Here is a 23,178-nt window from a genome sequence, read left to right as displayed (position 1 = left end):
ATTCTAGAAATAACAGCTAAGATATACTAAGTAGTGAAAATATTTTCTGGATCTGAGTTTCCTCATATGTATAAGAGGAGGGTTGGATTAAGTGATCTCTAAGGTGCTTTCTTGGAAACCCCGGAGGTGTAGTAATTAAGCTCCAAGGCCGTTAACCAAAAAAGGTTTGCAGTTCAAATCCACCAGGTGCTTCTTGGAAACTCTATGGGACAGTACTACTCTGTCCTATAGGGTTGCTATGAGTCGGAATCAACTTGACGGCAATGGGTTTGGTTTTTTTTCCCAGGTAAAGTGTTTTCTTACCTAAAAAAATCTATTATTTTGTGAAATGTAAGTCATTGGGAGAGAAATGTGAGAGAAAGAGAATATATTTGAGAGTCATAGGACAAGAAAGGATTAAAAAACCAAAAAACTGGTCACAACTTCTGGTAGAAGTTAAATAATGAGAGTCATATTCTTATAATAACTAAATTCAAACAGTTATTCTGTTTGGAACAAAGTTTACTTCAATATAAAATAAAAATTCCACTCTCTTTTTTCTTAAAATGTCTGAAATATAAATTATGAATATCTACACATGTAGTATTGCCTATATTGATGACAGTCCATATGAATGAATTAGATAGAAAACCAAAGAAACCCATTGCCGTCAAGTCTGTTCTGACTCACAGTGACCCGATAGGACAGGGCGGAAATGCCCCATAGAGTTTCCAAGAAGCATATTGTGGATTTAAACTGCCGACCTTTTGGTTAGCAGCCATAGCACGCCACCAGGGTTTCTGAATTAAATGGAAATATTTTAAAATGATTAATTCTTAAAAACAAATAATGGAGTAAAAATGAGGCAAGTTGCATTAGTAACATACACTACTGAATTATATTTATCTAAATTAATATACACAAAAAATAAAAATGAACATTAAAAATAGACACATTTTACAATTGTAGTTATGTATGCAGAAGAAAGGACAGTGGAATGGGGGCAGGGCAAACAATGCGCTTAACTATATCTGAAATTTTTATTCCTTCAGAAGCAAAAATGACTATATTTCAACATGTAATAAACTGAGGAGGACTGTTACATATTTTTGTTATATTTCTTGTAGTCCTTTTTATATATGAACTATATTATAATATTAAAAAGAAAAAACTAATTTTATATAAGAAATCAGAAGTATATAAATGTGGAAATATAATATCTAAACCTCACCAAAAAAAATTTTATTTTTAACTTAATTGCTGGTAATTTTCTCCAGGGGATAGTCATAATACTCACCATTTGATGCTGTAAAATCAATAGCCACTGTGAAGTTGATTTGCGTTCTAGAACATAAGTAAACAAGAATCATTAATAATTAAATAACCTCACAAAACGTGTTTCTTTTCCATTTGCATTATCATATTTTTAACGTCACTAATTTTCTTAAATGTTTATTACTAGCAAATGTACTACAGCATACACTAACTAGCATCAGGTAGACACTTTTACAAGGTAAGAATTTGGCAAGGTATCTTAGTCATACGACTGTAATGTGAAAAAATAAAGTCTCAAGAATAAAAATAACCTGTATTTGGGAGCACAATAATTAAGGGAGTGTCTCATAATGAAGAAGACAAACTGGAAATAATTACTTGCCAGTCTCAAATGCCAGCACTTATTATTAATTTGTCTTTTCTAAACAATTCTATAGTCTTCATGAAATTATTATGCCCTTAAAAGCATGGCAAAGTTAAAAATAATCTCTAATAAAGTCATTTCTTAAGCAAATTCTTTTGAACAAGTCTGAAAACACATGTTTTCTTTTGCTTTCTTCAGAGATGAAGAATTTCAGGTACCAGTCTATCCATCAATATTCACGGCATTCATGTGTGTGTCTGTGTATTTATGAAATTGTTTATATATTTTTAATTTTTAGCATATGATAATTCTTCCAAATTACTTGACTGGATTAATTTTTTGTTTTTCTTTTTTTTCTGATGAAAACTAAAGAGGTAATATTCACATAAGTTTCTTCTTATGCACATATTGATGACTATTTCTATATGTAATTCTACCTCTTTCTCACCAAAGAAGACATAAGAATACAAATAAGTGAAAGACATGATTACTGGGATAAATTGGAATCTACACCTAATTAAAAAATAAATTTTAATTTAAAAAGTAAACCATTTGAAAATATACGTATTTATACAATTTTTAGAAACAAATTACTTTTAAAACACCTCACAACTGATTAAACCCTTTCAAGAACTGTTGGACATATGATATCCCACCCACTTTTTATGCCTCTAGAGTTCTTTGGAAAGGGGGTAGCCTGATTTTAACACATTTAGCTTCAAGGTAGGAGCCCTCTGAAATGGGCGATACTCAAACATCCTGAGTTGGAGTCTCGTTTTTGTGTAGATTGAGAGTTTTCTTAGGTGATGCCTCCTGGATATGTGAATTTTCTAAACTTTTGGCAAGTTTGCCTTTATTTCTGTGAGATAAGCCTCTTGATTATGTTTCCCAGTTACTATGTTCTCGTGAGAATGTACTTATCATGAGAATAAGCTATTGTCAGTCTTTATTCAGTCATAGTGGCCATTTTCTCCTTTATGCCATTCATTGTTTTCAGGTGTTATTAGCTCCCTTCTATTTTAGCTTCGGAAACCCTGGTGGCGTAGTGGTTAAGTGCTAACCAAAAGGGTTGGCAGTTCGAATCCGCCAGGCGCTCCTTGGAAACCCTATGGGGCAGTTCCACTCTGTCCTATAGGGTCGCTATGAGTCTGAATTGACTCGATGGCACTGGGTTTGATTTTTGGTTTTTTATTTTAGCTTCTGAATAGTAAATAACATCTTTCCAATAAGGAATAATGCATTGCAGTGGTACTTTTCTAAAAATTGGAACTTCTGTAAGTTATTCTTACCCTGCATTCAATTTTAGGGCCCAATCATTGCTTCCACCTGTAGGAGGTGGCATACACTGTTGTAATTCTGCAGTATTCCAGGGCAGCTGTTTCTGCTTCTTAGCTATTAGTACCGCCTTTTCCATGGAGAATACATAGTAGTGGTAATTTTCCTGAGATTCAAATTCCTTTAGTTTTATTTGTTTTGCCTCTGAGTACTGCTTTTGCAGTAATGAAGAATGCATTGTAGTGGTAATTTTCCTGAGATAAAAAAAAAAATTCCTTGGCTTTACTAATTTAGGCTGTAAGTACTGCTCTGCAGCAAGAAAGAATGCATTGTACCACGTTTTGAAAAGTTTCATGACAAATAATAAAAAAAGGCTAAGAAGAAAGAGACTAGAATAAAATTATGTGTAGTTATTGCCAGGTGCTTCATGTTTTACCTCATGTTTTGCAAATTTTCAAGAGAAAAAAAAAATCATCAAATCATATCAGCAAGATTTGTCATCCAGAGGCTACTGGGATATATGGGATCCCAAATAATGAGTACGAAAATCCACAACTGGTAACAAAAATTCTGAATTGGCCCTTTAATCAGCATGCCTTCATTAGTGAAAACAGTATCAACAAAAAATTCAAAAGAGAAAATAATTGGGTCTTGAAAGGGCTAACACTTCAAAAGTTGGGAACTGTTTGAATAAATGATGATGGTGATACAATGATGGGATTTAAACAAAACAGTTTGACTCTGGGGGGCCAGGAAATTAACCTTCTAATAAACGACTTTGATCACAGCATAGGATCCCCTAGGGTTCTCTTAGTGAAACTATAATAATATTTCCTTCTTTCTTTGAAAATTAAGCCTGAAAAGCCTTAGCTACTATTAAGGGATTGAAACCAGATGCGCACTTTTTTTTTTTTGAAGGGATGAACAACCTTTTGTGCTTTACATTTAACAAAAACTAATATAGATTCCATTTATAGCTATACAGTAATTTTTTTCTCAGAGTAGAAATTAGGTTTATAGGCTAAAAATTTAGTCTACTTTGGAGTATAACACTAAACAGGATGAACCAAAATGAGAAAAACTTTTAGAGAAGGAATATAGTGAGACATTTGAAGACCATTTTCAGATAATAATCCCCTTTGAGGCACTGAAAAGAATAGTGACTGTCAGTACATTGCTTTGTAATTCTGCTTCCGGGGAAAGACACGACTGCAGTACAAGATAGTACAGTGTAGTGGATAGGGCATGGGCTTTAGAGTCTGAGAGAACTGGATTTGAATCCTAGCAACCCAGTTGGTGACCTTCGTAAAGTTTCAAAACTCTCAGAGGGCAGACACCTGGCACATAGCATGCCCTTAACAGAGGACAAAAAGTAAAACTACTTGAAATATTATTATTAGTTGCTATTTATTTAGGACATATATACACACACATGTTTATATATTGGAGCCCTGGTGGCACAGTGGTTAAGCATTTGACTGCTAACCAAAAGGTCAGCAGTGTGAATCTACCAGCAACTCCTTGGAGAACCTACGGGGTGGTTCTACTCTGTTCTATAGGGTCACCAGGAGTTGGAATAAACTTGATGTCAATGGGTTTTGGAGTTTATATACATACACATATATACACCATATGTTTTTACATAGCTTCCATCAATTAACTTCATAAAAAATTATAAAGAAGATATTTTCTTTTTTAGACAAAGTAAGCTATACTTTTAAAACTGGCATACCAGTATTGGAATTTGAACTCCATCTAACTCCAAAGACCATATTTATAACATATATACTACTTTGTTTCACAAATTACATGCTTGTAAACTGCCTGATTATAGCTGGAATTCAATAAAAGATAACAACTATATTATAATCTAAAAAGATACTACACAGGTGTTCTTAATAATAAAGATGCCAGGACATAATCTCATGCTCAGGCAAATTTGTCCTTCTATCAAGTATGTCATCAAGTACATAAATCACAAGATTACCGGCATATATGTCTTCTTACATATTTTACTCAAATGCCACCTTATTAGGATGAAAAATAATTCTGAGTTTCGAGAATATATGTTTCAGTATATTATACAGGTCAATATAGTGAGTTGATTTTTGGTTCAATCTCCCGTAGGCTATACAAATAAGACCTTGTCTAAATCAACTCTTACTTAAAATAGTACTACCAAAGATCTCTTTAAAGTGTTAAAAAGCAAAGACGTCACATTGAGAATTAAGGTGCGCATGACCCAAGCCATGGTATTTTCAATCACCTCATATGTGTGGGAAAGCTGGACAATGAATAAGGAAGATGAAAGAATTGATGCTTTTGAATTATGGTGTTGGCAAAGAATATTGAATATACCTCGGAACGCCAGAAGAATGAACAAATCTGTCATAGAAGAAGTACAGCCAGAATGCTCCTTAGAAGCAAGGATGATGAGGCTTTGTCTCACATACTTTGGACACATTATCAGGAGAGATCAGTCCCTGGAGAAGGACATTATTTTGGCTAAAGTAGGGTCAGTAAAGGGGAGGAAGACCCTTAGTAAGATGGACTGACACTGGTTGCAACAACAGGCTGAAACAGAGCAACAATTGTGAAGATGGCACAGGATGGGGCAGTGTTTTGTTCTGTTGTACACAGGGTCACTATGAGTCAGAACTAACAAGATGGCACCTAACAACAATAACAACAGCACAATGCTTTGCAAATATAGGAATCTCACCATATTTACTGGTGACTAAATTTTTTTTTAAATGTGTACATCTTATAGTTGTTTCTCACATGTTCTCCAGAGCAGCCCAGGATGTGTGGCATAACCATAACTTCTTTCAAGCGTTGTTGTTGTTGTCATTGTTAGGTGCCGTCAAGTCAATTCTGACTCATAGTGACCCTATGAACAACAGAAAGAAACACTGCCCAGTCCTGTGTTGTCTTCACAATTGTTACTATGCTTGAGCCCATTGTTGCAGCCATTGTCAATCCATCTCATTGAGGGTCTTCCTCTTTTTTGCTGACCCTCTACTTTAACCAAGCATGATGTCCTTCTCCAAGGACTGATCCCTCCTGATAACATGTCCAAAATATGTGAGACATAATCTTGTCATCCTGGCTTCTAAGGAGCATTCTGTTTGTACTTCGTCCAAGACAGATTTGTTTGTTCTTTTGGCAGTCCATGGTATTCTTCTCCAGCACCACAGTTCAAAGGAGTCAATTCTTCTTCGGTCATTCTCATTCATTGTCCAGCTTTCGCATGCATATGAGGCAATTGAAAACACCATGGTTTCGGTCAGGCTCACCTTAATTCTCAAGGTGACATCTTTGCCTTTCAACACTTTAAAGAGGTCTTTTGCAGCCCATTTGCTCAATGCAATGTGTCTTTTAATTTCTCGACTGCTGCTTCCATGGGCGTTGATTGCGGATCTGAGTAAAATGAAATTCTTCACAACCTCAATCTTTTCTTCATTCATTATGACGTTGCTTACTGGTCCAGTTGTGAGGATTTTTTTTTTTCTTTATGTTGAGGTGTAATCCATACTGAAGGCTGTGATCTTTGATCTTCATCAGTAAGTGCTTCAAGTCCTCTTCGCTTTCAGCAAGCAGGGTTGTGTCATCTGTATAAGGCAGGCTGTTAATGAGTCTTCCTTCAATCCTGATGCCCTGTTCTTCTTCATATAGTGCACTTCTTTGGTTATATGTTCAGCATACAGATTGAGTATGTCTGTGTCAGGGCTGTATCCTTTCACCATATCTATTCAATCTGTACAAGCATTAGGTTCATCTAAAAGACTTCAATAATCAGAGATATAAAGGTCCTTTCAAAGCCAAAGTTATGCCCAGCAAAGCTACAAAGAAAAGCTATGGTGGCTACTAACAAAAAAACCTCTACTATACATAATAAGAGAAAAAGAGAGAGCAGATGTTTAGAGTTAAACAAAATGAAACCTTTAGATGGCTAAGCTAAACTACATTACCAAACCAAGTAAATCAGGTACAAAATAATCCATTAATTGTAAAATTAAAAAGAAATGTAAGAAGAAGCAGAGGAAGAGGAGGAGAAGAAGAAAGAAGAAGGCAGCCCCAAGAGTGCTCTTTAAGGCTAGGATACTCCAAGACTGAGTATAAAAGATTGAGGCATTTAGCACTAAATGATAAATAAGACTGGTGTCTGCAACAGGGACAGTCAATAAGTAAATAAGAATTTTTCATGCACATTTGGTGGCTGATTGATTATGAAATTTGGTGAATTCTTTGCCTCATTCTGCATGTGAGAAAGAATACTTCTCCATTGTTTTGGATCAGAAGTATTCAAATCGGAAGGAAAATGCGATGGCTCATAAAGCATTTCACGGTTATGATAACTCCTTAGTCTACTATCATACTATTTGGATTTTTCCATTAAACTGTAATTCAACAATTACTTATTGCACATCTGCCAATTGCCAAACATTGTGCTGTGATTAAGTGAAAATGGGAGCAAAACAGACTGCATCCTTGAACTCATAGTGTTTACATTCCAGTTTTCTATTATTAAAAACAATGAGAAAAATAGCACGGCATTTTATCATTGAACTCATAAGCATATAATAATCTCAAACTCAAATACATATTTATGGTGGATAATAGCTTGTTCGTTCCCATAATTAATCCTGAGTTTCTATTCATGTTAGAATGTATACTTACTATACCAAGTGTCACATTCTATGTACTTAGATAGATAACAAGTGTCACATTCTATGTACTTAGATAGATAGCTGCTGTTAAGTTGACTCCGACTCATGGCAACCTTGTGTACAACAATAGAATGAAATGCTGCCTGGTCCCATGTAATTCTTATGATCACCAGCATATTTGAGTCCATTGCTGAGGCTATTCTGTCAAGTCATCTCACTGAAGGTCTCCCTCACCATCCTTCGCTTTCTGCTTCACCAAATATTATATCTTCCTCAGCAACTGATCCCTCCTGATGACATGTCCAAAGCAAAATGTTCTGTGGTGATCCATAATGTTTTCACTGGCTAATTTTTGGAAGTAGATCATTGCCAGACTTTTCTTTCTAGTCTTAGTCTAGAAGCTCTATTGAAGCCTGTCCACCATGGGTGACGCTGTTGGTATTTGAAATACCAGTGGCATAGTTTCCAGCATCACAGCAACACACAAGTCACTCCAATACAACAAACTGACAGAAAGGTGGTGGTTCTATGATTTAGAGAATATGAATTAATAAAAGTAAGTGTTAAATAAAGCTGCTAGCAATAGTATAACTTTAGGCTATAAGAAAGATCTCTTGAAGACTTTGATAAATGATTTGTGTCATAAAAGCAGACAAGACAAAACATCTTGATCAGTATACCTGTTACCCTTTTACATCCTGCTAAAGCCTAATGTTAGAGAAAAAAATCAATCATGTATCAACATTAAAAATGTGAATTCACTCAAGATCACTCCTGACAGAAAATTCATAAGAATAATCACATAAAAACCCTTGAAATATTTTGCTTAGGAGGTGTTACTTCAACTGTCATTTTGTGTTTTTGAAACTGACGAGAAAGAGCAGCATTTTAAGAAACCCAGCTAGCAGTACTATATTCTGAGTATAAAAAAGGTATGCCTGCCAAATTTCACAAGATAGTAGTAACATCTCATGACACTTCCCAGTGCATATGTCCTATTTTAATCTGCCACCTTCCCAAAAGTTGTAAATAATAGGTAAATAAGATGTCAAAATGGGAAGATTTTACTAGCACAGCAAAGATTTGTAGAATATAAGCATATATGTGCATTTCAAGAAAACTACATGCACACACGCACATAGAGAACTTGTGAGGCGTGTGCTTCTTGGTTCAGGTGAATAATGAGACCAAATGGGCAGCCCCTATCTGGAGGTGGGATGAGAAGGCAAGAATGGACAGGAGCTGGTTGGCTGGACACAGGAAACCTGGGGTGGAAAGGGGGAGTGTGTTGTCACATTGTAAGGATTGCAATTAGTGTCACATGGCAATGTTTGTCTAAATTTTTCTATGAGAAATTGACTTGAGCTGTAAACTTTCACCAAAAGCACGAACACACACAAAAAAGATTACAGCATAGAAAACCCTACAGACAAGCTCTACTCTCTTCTATAGGGTCACTATGAGTCAAAATCAACTCAACAGTGGGTTAACAATTGTGATGGGGCTGTAAAAAAAAGATTGCTGTACCTTCTTCCCAATTTCCCATCCTGTTCAGTTGCACAAACAGAACATTATCAATCTGAAAGACTGCCTTCCCTCACTTCTCTTTTATAGATAATCTTGACAAATGCAGATTCAGACCCACTAGCTGTTGGAATCTAGAACCTATAAATGCAGTAGTGATGCCTACCTCATTACAGTATTTCTCTCATTCCTGCCATGCTACCATCTATCCTAACTATGTTTATGTCTTGATTTATTGGTGTGTACTGAAGTTCATACTTTGGGCCTGGAACCTACCCTGAACACCCCACTCACTAGTCTCAGGCACTATCATCCAGTCTCCTCCTTGTAGGCCTTATCTCACCAGGGGTGAACTTTGAACCCTTTTTTTGTTTTAACTTTCTTCTTTCTTAAAAATAACTATGTGAATGATAATTCAGACAGCTACCTGATTCCAAACTTTGCTGCCTCCTTAAAACTCCTGCTTCCCATGCTCCTAACCTACCCACAAGATAAACTGCCCTAAACAAGTGAGATCTAGAATGAGGGCAGATTTTGAGACCCGCCATCACCATCACTAGTTGCCATCGAGTGGACTCCAACTCATGGTGACCCTATGTGTGTCAGAGTAGAACTGTGTTCCATAGAGTTTTCAATGGATGATTTTTCAGAAGTAGATTGCCAGGCCTTTCTTCCAAGGTACCTCTGGGTGGACTCAAACCTCTAACCTTTTGGCTAGCAGCCCAGTGCACTAACCATCTGCACACCCAGGGACTCTGGTTTTGCACATAAAGAGACAACAGCAATTGGTTTGGGTTTGGTAAGCTAATAGAGAAGGAGCCCTGGTGGTGCAATAGTTGCACTTGGTAGGTAAAAGTTCAAAAATAAATTCTTTCAACTGCTAGTAAAGTGATCTTGGAAAAGCTATTTGACTTTTCTGTTATATGTAATAATTGAAGAATAATAAAATATTCCTTGGATTATTGATGTGAGAACAAGAAAAGCACCTGTCCTTTCAGTAGATACTCAAAGAGTAGCTGTTATCATTATCATTATTGTTATTATTGATGCTAGCCTGACAGGTTCCCAAGTTTATCAAACTTCTTTCAATACTGCAGTGTGCAAAGCTTATCAAATTTCTGGGCCTACCTCAGCATCAGGTTAGTTCTCAGAACCTGATCCTCCCATGTCTGGTTTCCTTTCCTTCACACCAGCAACTAAGGTCCCAACCTGCTCGATCCAAAAATGCACCACAAAGATCATAACCTTTTGGGAAGGTGTTATCTAGATACTTTCTCAAACAAAATCCCACTGCATAAAGTAATTGTAAGTTCCCCCTCCCTCTGCCTATATTCCTGTCTGGGTCCTTTCAAGCACAATGGATTTTTGAGGCATGAATGAAACATTAAAGGTAAAAAGAAAAAGAAAATGGAGACAGTTGATGTGATTCTTCAACTCTTTGTGTTAATATTCTTGCTCCAAACAGAATCCAGTTTTCATAAATTAACAATCCATTGTGCTTTCTCAAGACCTTGAAGGTTGATTTCAGTATATTTTAGCACAACAGGAGTGCTCTAAAATACAGCTTCAGAGGAGGCTTGCTGATCTTCTCACTGTTCTAGGAAGATTTGAAAGATCCCCAACTTTTTTTTTTAAACCAGTCGTTGTTATTGTTATTTTCTGTCAAGTCGATTCTGACTTACAGCAACCCCATGTGTGCAGCATAGAACTGCTCCATAGGGTTTTCAAGCCTGTGACCTTTCGGAAGCAGATCACCAGGTCTTACTTCTGAGGTGCCTCTGGGCCAGTTTGAACTGCCAACCTTTCAGTTAGCAGTCCAGTGCTTAACTATTTGAGCCACCCAGAGATTTCTTTTAAAGCAATAGCTAGAAAATATCTCATAAGTGACATAATCAAAATTCAGCGCCAAATAAAACATAGAAGCACTTCCCAATTGAATGTCATTTAAATGAGGTAGGTGCTGGAGAGACAATGACTCCTAGTGAAAGGACCATGAACTTCCAAATCATATAGGTTGGAGTTTGAACCCTAGACCTATAACTAGCTAACTGTGACTCTTATGCAAAGTGACCAGCTCCCTGGTTTTCTCATATAGTAAACAGGTAACTGCAACTTTGAAGGAGTTCTCCAAAGATTAAAAACACAACTTTAAGGTTCTTGCACATAACAAATACTCTAAATTATGGAGGGTACCTTCCTTGACCAATCCATGCCAGCCTCTTCTGGCTCATATTAACCCATTCCTGTCAGGCCAGAAGACACAGTTCTCTCGTAATAGTAATATAAGTTTCTTTTTCATTTATCCTTCCCAGAGTGTTTCCCAATCCTACCAAGGGTGGGACAATGAAACTCCAACCACTGCAGCCAAAAAGGGGTTGCACTATCTGTAAAGAATTTTAAAAACAATAATGTGATCTACTAATAGGCAGTCAACTTTTTAATACCACACACCAGCAATTCTAAACAGCGTCAGTGACAAATTCTCCACTCTACACCCAGCTGCCCTTGGCAGTCACTGCTTGTTTATCTCTGGTTCTCCTTTCCCTAGCCCCCAACTTGCCACTTTTCCACCATAGAAAAGCTATTTTAGATACAGCAAAATATGTATTACACAACAGAATAATTTCAAAGAAATAGATATAATAATACAGAGTATATCTAGATAGAAATTGATACAAAAAATTTTGTTCTTACCCAAGGTCCTATATTTTAAAAAAGCTTTCTATGTCTAAAGAGACAATCATTAGCCCACTATTAATAGGGAAATATTTAAAGTTTTTTTTTTTTTTAGTATCTATAAGAGTTTCACATGGAGTTTCTGAATAGCACAAATGTCTAATTTCTCAACTACTAGTTGAAAGGTTAGTGGTTCGAATCCATCCAAAAGTACTTCAGAAGACAGGACTCAAGCCTGGCTTCTGAAAGGTCATGGACTGGAAAACCCTATGGAGTAGTTCTACTCTGCACATATGGGGTTGCCATGAGTCAGAATCGACTCAACAACAACTAACAACAACAACAATAGTTTTGCAAATGTCACTCAGTTCTTTTAGTCTCCACTTTGCTTGGCTAAAGGGCACACTCTAGCCACAAAATATAACCAAGAAATGAGTATTAGCTCTCAGAGTAAAGCATACATGCAATTTCCTTTGACATTGAAATGAATAGCTCTGAAAAAAAATTATTTGCAGAATAACATAAGCTGGCAATGAAATCACAATATTAACATAATCAGACATTTCTAGACTTTCCCAGCATGCATTTTAAATATACAATAATTAGAATCATGTATTAACCAAAATAATATCTATGAATCTCCTTAATATTTATAAAAGCTCCTTTTCTAAACCTTAGTTTAGATAGGTTTAGTTTAGATATGATAATGTTTTATGTGAATGTATTTATGAAGGCAAAATGGCTTTATTTTCATTATATTTATTCCCATCTAGTGCTGCAGGGTTTAGCTCTCCACTGATTTGATGAACGCAAAGCATTTGGGTGCCACGACATGAAGCACTATAAAAAAAATCCCAGACATGTATATTCACTTTTCATATAAGAAACTGAATTAGGAAAAAAAGCCTTATAGTGTTGCATGTTCTGGCAAGATGTGTTCCCTGAGGCAACACAGCCAATATAATGCAACAGCTTTATGAAACTAATGCAAGCATTTTACAGCATCATTGAAATTGCTTCAATATTTTTCAAAGAAAAAATTCTTAGGGTGCTTGTTGATAAATGGACTCATTGATATTCAACTTGCCTTTAAAATAAGTAGCATCAAGAAGCCCACTTTTGCCTTTAAAATGAGCTTATAATAGGTAGTAGCTCTTTCTTTGTTAAGATTTTTTATCCCTTTTCTCTTTTCAGTGGAATAGAAACTCCTTATCTATATTTTAGAACAAATTTTTTAGATCTGGGGTTAGGAGTTTGGGTCAACATGAACAGAACTCTCTAAAATGAGAAAAATATCCTGGCATTATCCTCCAAAGATAATTGAGCCACAAGAAAAATGATATTTATTAGCTTTGTGAGTTCGAATATATGCTTTTACTCTCCATGTCTTGGTTTCTCCTCTGATACTAAGTGGGCCAAATACCACCAACATATCATGATGATCAAATGAGATTAAGACATACTGGAACTTTAAATAAATTCAAATTATTCAAAATTAATAGCTAGCATTAATCGTTGTTAACTGTATGTGATTTAACCCATACAGTCACTATTTTAGATCAGAGTTACTATTTTATTCCTAGCTCATAGAAATGCAAACAGTCATGCTAGTAAGAAGCACGCCTGCGATTTGAACCAGACAGTTATGTCAGAAGCAAAATTCTATGCATCCAATTATTAGCAAACTACTTCCTCCAAATCACGTTGAGTTTTTGAAAACATTTACGGAACTTCTCACCGAGACACTTTCCCAGAATTTGCTGACTTGGTTGTGTCTCCTCTTCTCATCTATCCTGCTCTTATGTTGTGAGGAAAAGAAGGAGTTCACACTTCTAATCTCGATCTGATCTTCTCTCTAAGTAATTACAAACCCCACATATAGAGTTCAGTTGATATAATATCTGGCGGGGCAAAACAAATTTTTTTTTTTTTTTTAATCCTAGAAAGTCTGGTCCATCTGTTTTGTTTGGTGCATGGGATATAAGGGGTGGAGAGAGGAAAGTCACAAGATGATAAAGTCTGAGAGAGACAGATATAAGGGTCTGCAATCCAGTTCACTGAACTGACATGCTCTGTGTTTAAAAGAAGGCACCCTAGTGGTATAGTGGTTGAGTGCTCAGCTGCTAACCTAAAGGTCAGTGGCTTGCAAAGTTCTAGTTGTTCTTCATGTTTTAATTATGTTCAAAGATTGGAGAGGCAAAAGGATGGAAAGTCATGCTTAAAGTGACTTTCTAATTAATATATATTTATTCAATGGCTACTATGTGTTTAGAAACCCTGGTGGCGTAGTGGTTAAGTACTATGGCTGCTAACCAAGAAGTCAGCAGTTCAAATCTGCTAGGCGCTCCTTGGAAAGTCTATGGGGCAGTTCTACTCTGTCCTATAGGGTCGCTATGAGAGTCGGAATTGACTCAATGGCACTAGGTTTGGCCTTTTTTTTTTTTTTTTTGGTTTACTGTGTGTTTGGAGAAGCCCTGGTGGCGTAGTGGTTAAGTGCTACGGCTGCTAACCAAGAGGTCAGCAGTTCAAATCTGCCAGGCTCTCCTTGGAAACTCTATGGGGCAGTTCTACTCTGTTCTATAGGGTTGCTATGAGTCGGAATCGACTCGATGGCGGTGGGTTTGGTTTTTTTTTTTTGTGTGTGTGTGTGTTTGGAGTTCCAGCGTGGTGCAAACAGTTAACGTGTCAGCTGCTAAGCAAAATGTTAGAGATTCAAGTCTACCCAGAGATGCCTTGGAAGAAAGGCCTGGTGATATACTTCCAAAAACCAGCCATTGAAAACCCTGTGGAGCATAGTTCTACTCTGATACACATAGGGTCACCATTAGTTGGAATCAACCCCATGGCAACTGGTACTATGCATTCAGTCTTATAAACATACTAAAAATTTCCAGTTTCTCTCAGGAGACAAGTCGTATAAATGGACAGTTAAAATGACACCCAGGTAAACTAGCAAAACAGTGGGCATAAGTGGTAGAGACTTGCGCAGCTCACCTTGACCAGCTGGATGTGAGTTTGGAAGAAAATGACTAAGTCTGCAGACTTTCCAGGTTCTAATACACTTAATTTTCTGAAAAAGACTAGGGTTTCATGTCAATATAAAATTCTGGTAGTTTGGCAGCAATTCAGTGTGCAGCAGAGTTTGTGATCTATCTTCCCTCTTCCTCTGCCAGTCAGAGAGCTGCAGAAAACTTTATAGACAGACATTTGTTACTTGGTCGCATTAGAGGTGGAAGGAAGAATTTCATAAAAGACTTGAGAGCCATGGAGAAGTGAAGGGGAGACAAGAACAAATTGAAATTTATAAGGTTCTGCTCTCAAAATACTTAAAACGTGAGGTGTTGAAAACATATATTCTACCAACCTGTAGAGATGGATAAACCCACTCCACAGATAATAATAATTATAAAAATGATGATGCTATATAAAAAAGTATCTTAGACTTCAGAACAGTTTGTGATTTGAAATGAATCTGACATTGTCCTTACTAATGATAATTCGGATATTAAATGCCATAGGTTAGGGATTGCTGAATAAAATTCCTTACTAGTCAATTATATCAGACTTTTATTATCTAAAATCATTCCTAATAAGCACAGTGTAGTAAAATAACCACTGGGACAAATGTATAGCATATGACTAAAAATAATGACCCCCAAAGTCAACAATCTAGAAAAAGCTATCAGTTTTTATTACTGTACAGTCAGTGCTCCTTTGTGGGTATTATTTTTTGATTTAGAAAATAAAGCTCTTTACTACCTCAAGGCATAAAATGTATCTCATGCTGCAGGAATAATCTGATGCTTAAAAAAAAAAAGGAAAGAAAGGGGAGCCTAAAAACTAGACTTTTATTTCACAAAGTCTTTGCATAAAAATTGGATTTTGGCTGATTTAGAATTCAACTGGCTCATCGCCTCATTGTGTACTTGAATCTCTAAACCTGTCTACTGAAGCTAAACACAGCGTTTAAGGGACTGAGACAATGAATGAAAAATAACAAGCCAACAACATGGCTTCGCAAATAATCAAGGCGATATTTTCATGTAAATATCTCTATCAATAATAACTAAAGTAATGGAAGTCTGGACTATCTAAGACTAAGAATGGGCCTATAGAGACGTTCCTTTGAAGTAGAAGCCGTTCAAGCACTACGAAAATAATTTTGTTTAGTATTCAAATGTGTTCATTCTCAAATCTGCATAATTTCCACTTGGATTCATGAGAAAACAAATAACATTTTTATAATTTTCTATCCAATTACTTTTGTGAGACAAAACAAGAAGAGAGTTGAAATTTGAAAGTGCAATTCAAGAATTCCTTTCTTAGACTTTAACTGCAATCCTTTCCAGACCCACATATTCCAAATCAGCCACCTCTTTTGCCACATTTTTCCAACCGTATGCTCCCAAGCATACAGTCTAAGGGAAATGGTTTATTAAATTAATGTAGAGGGCAAAATGAATTCAGGAAACCTCAACTAAACTTTATTTTGGGTGGATCAGAACCAGCCAGAGAACCAATTTAATTGTTATTTCACCCTTCTTGAAGACTTCTACCTTTACTTGCCAATTAAAAGACTCAACATAAGTATAACCCAACAATAGTTTCCTGAATAGAGTATGGTGAGTAGATTCTTGAAAGGTTGCTTCCCAAGTTAGCAATGAAACAATACACAAATACCCATAATAAATGTTGGCAGCCAACATGATATTTGTATTTTAAGTTAAAAGTGAAGAGTTACTGTGGTTCAGTATAAAAACCAAACAGAATTTAGAACTTGTTTCAATAGCTTCTGAAATATCATACTTATTTTGAAACATGGTTGAGTATCTCTTCAAAAAAGCTAACCCTGATAATTCCACAAATCTCAAAATGTCCTAATATTACTGCCAATATACTACTTCGGGTTACTGGGTTGATTATGGCCCGAATTGTTTGTTTATTTTACTGTCCTTCTTCGTGTAATCAGAGAGCAGAAGGCAAGGGTAAATGGGCTAAATTAGGAAGAGTCTCTCTAGATGAAGAGAAGTAGTGCCAAAGATGAAGGTGTGACTATTGGTAAAGTTTACCTGAAGTGTCCACCACACTAAGGGATGTAGCTACCTTTTGTTCTCTGTCCTCAATTGAAAATACTCAATTTTTTATAGTAGAATTGAAGAGAGAGAGAGAACAGAGGAAGAGCAAAAAAAAAAAAAAAAAAAAGGTTCAGAAATTCATGTTTCGAAAGACACAGTTGGTTTAACAAGGGCTTTTACAGAGGATATCAAATGGCTAATAAATAGAGGTTTCACAGATAACTGATAATCTGCAAACAAAACTGGCAATGACTGACTGTTTATCTATCAGATTAGCAAAAATGAAAAAGGAGTGACACCATTCATTGTGGGTAAGGATACGGTAAGGATACGGTAAACTATACTTACAGATGTTAGAAGTATAATTGTTATAGCTTTTTAGCAACACAATTTAGAAATATCTAACAAATTGTAAAATGTGCATAAACTTAAAGCCATCAACACTATTTCTAGGAAGTTACTCTATATATATACTTCATCAAGTGCACAAAAGGTATGCACCAGGGTTTTAGGTTGCAGCCTTGTGTACAATAGGAGGAAAAAATGGAGGCTATATATATATATATATACAAAAATATATCTCAATGGAAAACTGTTAATAAAAATAAGGTAAATAAGTACTGACATGAATATTTACATATACAATACACTTAATGAAGAAAACAGATAATGAAAAATTTGGAGCATAGTGTGATCCAACTGTTATAAAAAATGATGCTATATATGTTAGGGAATAGATGGGGGAAAAAAGTATATCAAATTCTAACTTCGTACTACATGTCTGCCATTTTACCTAACTTCTCTTTTTATCATTTTACATATTATCTTTATAATATGACACACAAAATATGGATATCTTAACATTTGAGAGACATAATACTTCTTTATTCAAAGACTGGGAGGGAAAAAACTAATGAAATAAAACAAAGTATTCTGTGATTTCAGGAAAAAAAAAAAGATACTATGAAGAATATAAAATATCACTGAGGTGTTCAGCAATTTTCAAAACTTTTTTATTTTAGTTACAAGAGATTAGAAATTCTGACTGATGTTGCTCACCAAGAATCCAGAGCCATTATTTGTACTCCCGTGTTTCAACAATAAAACTACATATAATTAACTGCCAATTGATTAGTTCTACTTTGAAATGAGTCAGCTCATTATATTCTATATTGCTATTATTTAGACATTGGATTTAATTGAGTGTCTGCTTTTAATACGATTTTTCATCATTGCAACCCATTTTTCTATTTGGAGGTTGAGGTTTCTTAAATAGCAAGGGCAGAGGGCTCAAAAGGCTTACAATGTTTAAAATAGAAAGGTAAAAAAATAATGATAGGTGCTTGCTTCAGCAGCACATATGCTAAAATTGGAACGATACAGAGAAGATTAGCAAGACTCCTGGGCAAGGGTGTCATGCAAATTCATGAAGCATTCCATATTTTTTAATAAACTTTCACTTAAAGCACAATAAAAAAATAGTAATAATGCTAGCTGGTCTATCAAGAAAAATAAAAATCATTTACTGAAATACTTGGAAGATAGGTTTGCATTTCTACTGTGGTTTTAATATTCGTGTTCTTCATTTCAAATTGCTATGATTTACTTTCATACCAGTAGAAATTTTCTAAAAAAAGATTAGAGCATGAAGCTTCAGTCCTCTTTTCTTATTACAGCCTATCAGATATTCTATGAACTAAATATCCTGGTCAGTCCCCATCACTAGTTAAACAGAGTTAAAGTTCAAATCTTTATAAACACCTAATAATAAAATTCTTATATATTCTGCATACTGATACATCACTTTCCTTTACGCTAAATAAATTAAACTGTATGTTTGAGTGGCAGCGATTAGGTGTTAAATATCAGTTATACAAAGACTGAAAAGCAAACAGAACAAAAAGTAAATGACTTTAATTATCCTTGGAAAGAGAAAACTTGGTGACTATTACTCATGAGAAAATGAGGGAGAAGAAAGAGAAAGATGAGAAGAATAGAGGGGAAGATGGGAGAGACAGTCAATCCCATGAGGCACTTAACTCAAGACCTGGTGCATGATAAGTGATCAGCAAATGTTAGCTGTTATTATATTAAAAATATATACATAATTATAGTGTATACCCACTACTGTCGAGTCGATTCCGACTCATAGTGACTCTATAAGACAGAGAAGAAACGTCCCATAGAGTTTCCAAGGAGTGGCTGGTGGATTCGAACTGCCACCCTTTTCGTTAGCAGCTGAGCTCTTAACCACTGCACCACCAGGGCTCCTTATAGTAAGTTAATAAGTTTTACTAAGTCTTTTGTACGAGTATGAATAGTAACTTTGGAGCAAAGGAAAATAAATAAGATAGCAACGAGGCCATGGTAGATCTAGTTGAAGGCCATCACATTACGGGTGAGCTATAGGACTACAGAGACTCATGTGAATTACAGGAACATATGTAACTGTTTGTCTACCATTATATACTATGAGGAGTGTCATGATAGAGCCAGAGAAATAACTCAGATCTCCTCATTACATCATTAATACAAATCAGAATTTAAATTTTGTATCCAACTGCTTATAGCAAATCTTTCAGAGAAAACACATAAATAGAATTAATTACTATTGCTTGTTCATTTGGAGTCCACTCTCTGGAGGGAATTTATATTAATAGCTCTGCACTTTGCTCATAAATATTACAAAGAGTGATGACTACTAGGTAAATGTGTATCTTTAAAGATATTATATATATTTAGTAAATAGATTTTTGTATAGAAATAATGTATTATGTATAAATATTATCTTTCTCATGTCTTTCAGATAACATGCTTCTATTGAAATTAGTATACGTCCAGTTAGGTTAAATACGTAGAAAAATTCAAACTCCTTTTCCCTTGACTCCACTTGTAAATGGACAATGGGTTCTTACAAAATGTCAGGAAGCCAGGTTTGGATCAAAAAGCACCTCATACCTTGGGGCTACACCCACTTCTGGCTGAAAAATGTCATCAGCTTTAGTTCAGCACAGGTTTCCTATAAATAGGAAGTGTATAAGCCAAGATAAAGAATTTTGGAGGTTGTAGATATTAGAAAAATATGGCAGTGCAATTAAGTCAAGATCATCATTGCTGTAGGTATTATGAGAAACTCATTTGCCCTGATTACCCTGAAGGATCCTCAAAAGGAGAATATGAGCAACCACTGAAAGTGATTTGGTGGTAACAGACATTGAAAATGTTTTTTTACTGATGGACTTACATCAAAATATTACTGGATTTACACTGCTGACAAAACATATTTAATATTTCTTATACACACACACACACTTTACATACATACAAAACAAAAAAGAACAAAAACTGAAAGAATTTTTAGCATTTTAAATTTCAGAGTGTTATTTCAACACAGAAAACATGGCCAGATATATCAAGCACTTTTAGAAAAAAAAGCTTATTGAGTGTGCTAATGAATGTCCATTGTCTTACCATCTTTCTTTATCAACTATTACCTACAACTACTAAGGAGTTGGAAGCCCTGGTAGCATAGTGGTTAAGAGCTACAGCCGCTAATCAAAAGGTCGGCAGTTCGAATCCACCAGTTGCTCCTTGGAAACCTTATGGGGCAGTTCTACTCTGTCCTATAGGGCCCGACTATGAGTCGGAATCTACTTGGCGGCAACGGGTTTAGTTTTTGGTTTTACTAAGGAGTTTACTTATACAGGAACAAAATCTATTTTCATGATGAATTCAACCTTCTATTTTTTCCCTCTAAAGATAAAAAATATGCACAGAAATTGGGATACTGAAGAGTGGTGGAAAACAATTTTCTACTCGGTACATTTTCCTTTACTTCTATTGAAAGAACCACTGTAGCTTCTGAGTCTGTGTAGCAAAGTGACAGGTTGCAAGATGCCTGTATATAGCAAAGATTCCCCATTTAGGCAGATATTGCTTTTTTGTTTGTTGTATTTCCCAAACTAAGAACAAAGAACAGCATGCTTTGTATTGTTTTATGAAACTACTATTGTTTCCTGGCCCCCTCATCTCCTCCTCTCATTCTGTGGCTGATGACATTCTATCAGTGAATCAGTATTAGAAAAAAAAATACCAGTGAGTCTCAATTAGGAAGGGGTTTATGTGAGTGATGCCTCTGGCTGCAGTTATTAATCGTGACATTACTAAACACATTGAAATTTGCCTCTCACCTTTTTTAGCATATTTTGTATATTGTATATAAAAGGTAATTGCAAGTACATTAGAATAAGTGGACATTTTAGACTGCATGGTAATGAAAAACTGTTTTCAGGCTGGGGTGGGGGGTGTGCTTGATTAGGCTAAAATAGACTAAGGATAGAAACAAAATTGGGAAGACCACCCTATTTATTAGGGTATTAAGTATCCATAACATGTTCCCAAGGCAGGTTCTGTCTGGACTCGAAAATTTCAAGAATGCTTACAATAATCATTTTTTTCTGAAATGTATTCCTGTCTGGAAGCCTAGGGAGCAACTAAATGACCACTCAAAACCCATTTCTGCATTACGATTTTATTACATGATACATTCCTTTAATATCCTGGAGCTAGGCTATACATTTGCAACAAGGCCTCAAGCTTTTTCTCCCAATTTAAAAATAATAAAAAGTGCATCTAAAAAGTCCTGTTAGGCAAAAGAAAATATTCTATGAAAGTGCACATAATAGCTTTATCTACAACTATTAATAACATAATAAAGTTCTTTCTCTTGGTCAAAGAAAAGTGACAATTTGTTCCAAAAGTAATAGCTCTTGCTATGTGAGGTTATCATTTTAGGTCAGAAACAAACGTGAAATAAGTCTGCTATCAAAATAGAATGAAGGTGATCAGTTCAGTTGCCTGGTATCTAGTGGTAGCATTTGCTCCACACACTCAAAGAAACGTTTAAGCAGTGAAACAATTTCAGCCAATGACTTACCCTCCCTTAATGTAGTCAAGGAATGATACTTCAGTTTCTACCAAGAAAGACAGTAAAGTTACCTGAAAATGAAAAGAAAGAATTACCTGCTAGTACTAACTGAACCCACAAAGTTTTTTTTTTTTTTTGCTAAATATTAGAAAGAAAATCATATTTTCTAGCAATCTGAAAATCACTAAAGTGATTATTATTTATTAAAATCTGCTAGGACTGATTGTTCTTACATTTTAAATTATCCAAAGAAAAGAAGCTCCCCCGCAAAACTGACTAACTCATTTCTAGAACCAGTTTACTTCCTTTGAAGAACAACACGAAAATTAGCCATAAGGATATTACGTTACTTCCCATTTTAGATAAAAGGAAAGATGAAAGGGAGTTGGAAAATGGTTAAAACTAAAAAATCAACATCAGTAAGCTAAGCTATCCAAGATGAAATGTGTGTTTCTGCCGTGTGTCTGTGATGGGGCCATCTAATATTTTAAGTGTCTTGCTTCAGCAGATTGATAGAAATTTTTCAAAAGAGACTTGGAGAAAACTTGGAAGGTTTTGCCTTTCTCAAGCAGAGTTCATCTTAGGGAAAAATCTTCAGTATATTTTTTCTTGAAATGGGGATGATTTTTAGTTTTCACAGTGTTTAGATACTTTGATCTGTGCACCCTCCTCACTGATTTTGCAAGCATTCCCACAGAGTTGCACATTTTAATGCACTATTTTTTATAAAATGAGCATTTCCACATCCTCCAAAACGAGTCTTAGTAGGCGAGTGCAATCTAGGAAGATTATAGTATTTCTCACTAACACTTACACTTTTTCATGCCTGCCTGATTGTAGACTGGTTCCGTCAAGTGAAGAGTTCATAGCAAGCCTTCCACATCCCTCAGACGGCCTTACAACTTGTAGGAAGTACAGCCACTACCTCCTATAAAGTGTTCTTCATTATAATCACTCCCACAGGAAGTTAATTTTTCTATTATATATTTTCATATTAAAATTCTGAATGAAACACAGCAGTTTTGTTAGTTGCTTCTAGTCTGATCAAAAAGGTGTGTGTGTGTGTGTGTGTATGAACCCCTTTGCCATCAAGTTGATTCTGACTCATAGCGACCCTACAGACAGAGTAGAACTGTTCCATATGGTTTCCAAGGCTGTAATCTTTATGGAGGCTGCCACATCTTTCTCTCTCAGAGCAGCTGGTGGGTTCAAGCCGTGGACCTTTTGGTTAGTAGCCAAACACTCAACCACTGCCCCGCCAGGGTTCCTCTTATATATGTGCATGTGTGTATGTATTTATGTATATAATTTGTTCACTAATTTGAACCCTTAATAAATAAAACAAAAATTGACTTACTGTTCCAGAATTAGTATATTTTTTCTTTTTTCCTTTCTTCTTGGGATTCACGACCT

At 35.6% G+C, this 23,178-nt stretch overlaps 1 protein-coding gene and 1 non-coding gene across 4 annotated transcripts in view; one reads left to right on the top strand and one right to left on the bottom strand.

The window, feature by feature from the left end:
* Positions 1 to 23,178, bottom strand: part of CPNE8 (copine 8) — a 281,410-nt gene that overhangs the window by 53,370 nt on the left and 204,862 nt on the right. For all 3 annotated transcript variants that reach the window (XM_003405719.4, XM_064284393.1, XM_064284394.1), the window contains 3 exons: positions 23,123 to 23,176; positions 21,775 to 21,836; positions 1,277 to 1,323 (listed from right to left, as the gene is read on the bottom strand). In XM_003405719.4, the coding sequence (XP_003405767.2) occupies positions 1,277 to 1,323; positions 21,775 to 21,836; positions 23,123 to 23,176 (163 nt within the window). The remainder of the gene's footprint in view (positions 1 to 1,276; positions 1,324 to 21,774; positions 21,837 to 23,122; positions 23,177 to 23,178) is intronic.
* On the top strand, positions 18,178 to 18,284 carry LOC111748464 (U6 spliceosomal RNA). The gene has a single exon (XR_002784186.1). It is a non-coding gene; the product is annotated as a U6 spliceosomal RNA (small nuclear RNA).

The sequence above is a fragment of the Loxodonta africana genome, chromosome 4, assembly GCF_030014295.1.
Source record: "Loxodonta africana isolate mLoxAfr1 chromosome 4, mLoxAfr1.hap2, whole genome shotgun sequence".
NCBI classification, from domain to species: Eukaryota; Metazoa; Chordata; class Mammalia; order Proboscidea; family Elephantidae; genus Loxodonta; species Loxodonta africana.
Note: the sequence above shows the minus strand (reverse complement) of the source record. Positions and strands in the feature narration are given on the sequence as shown.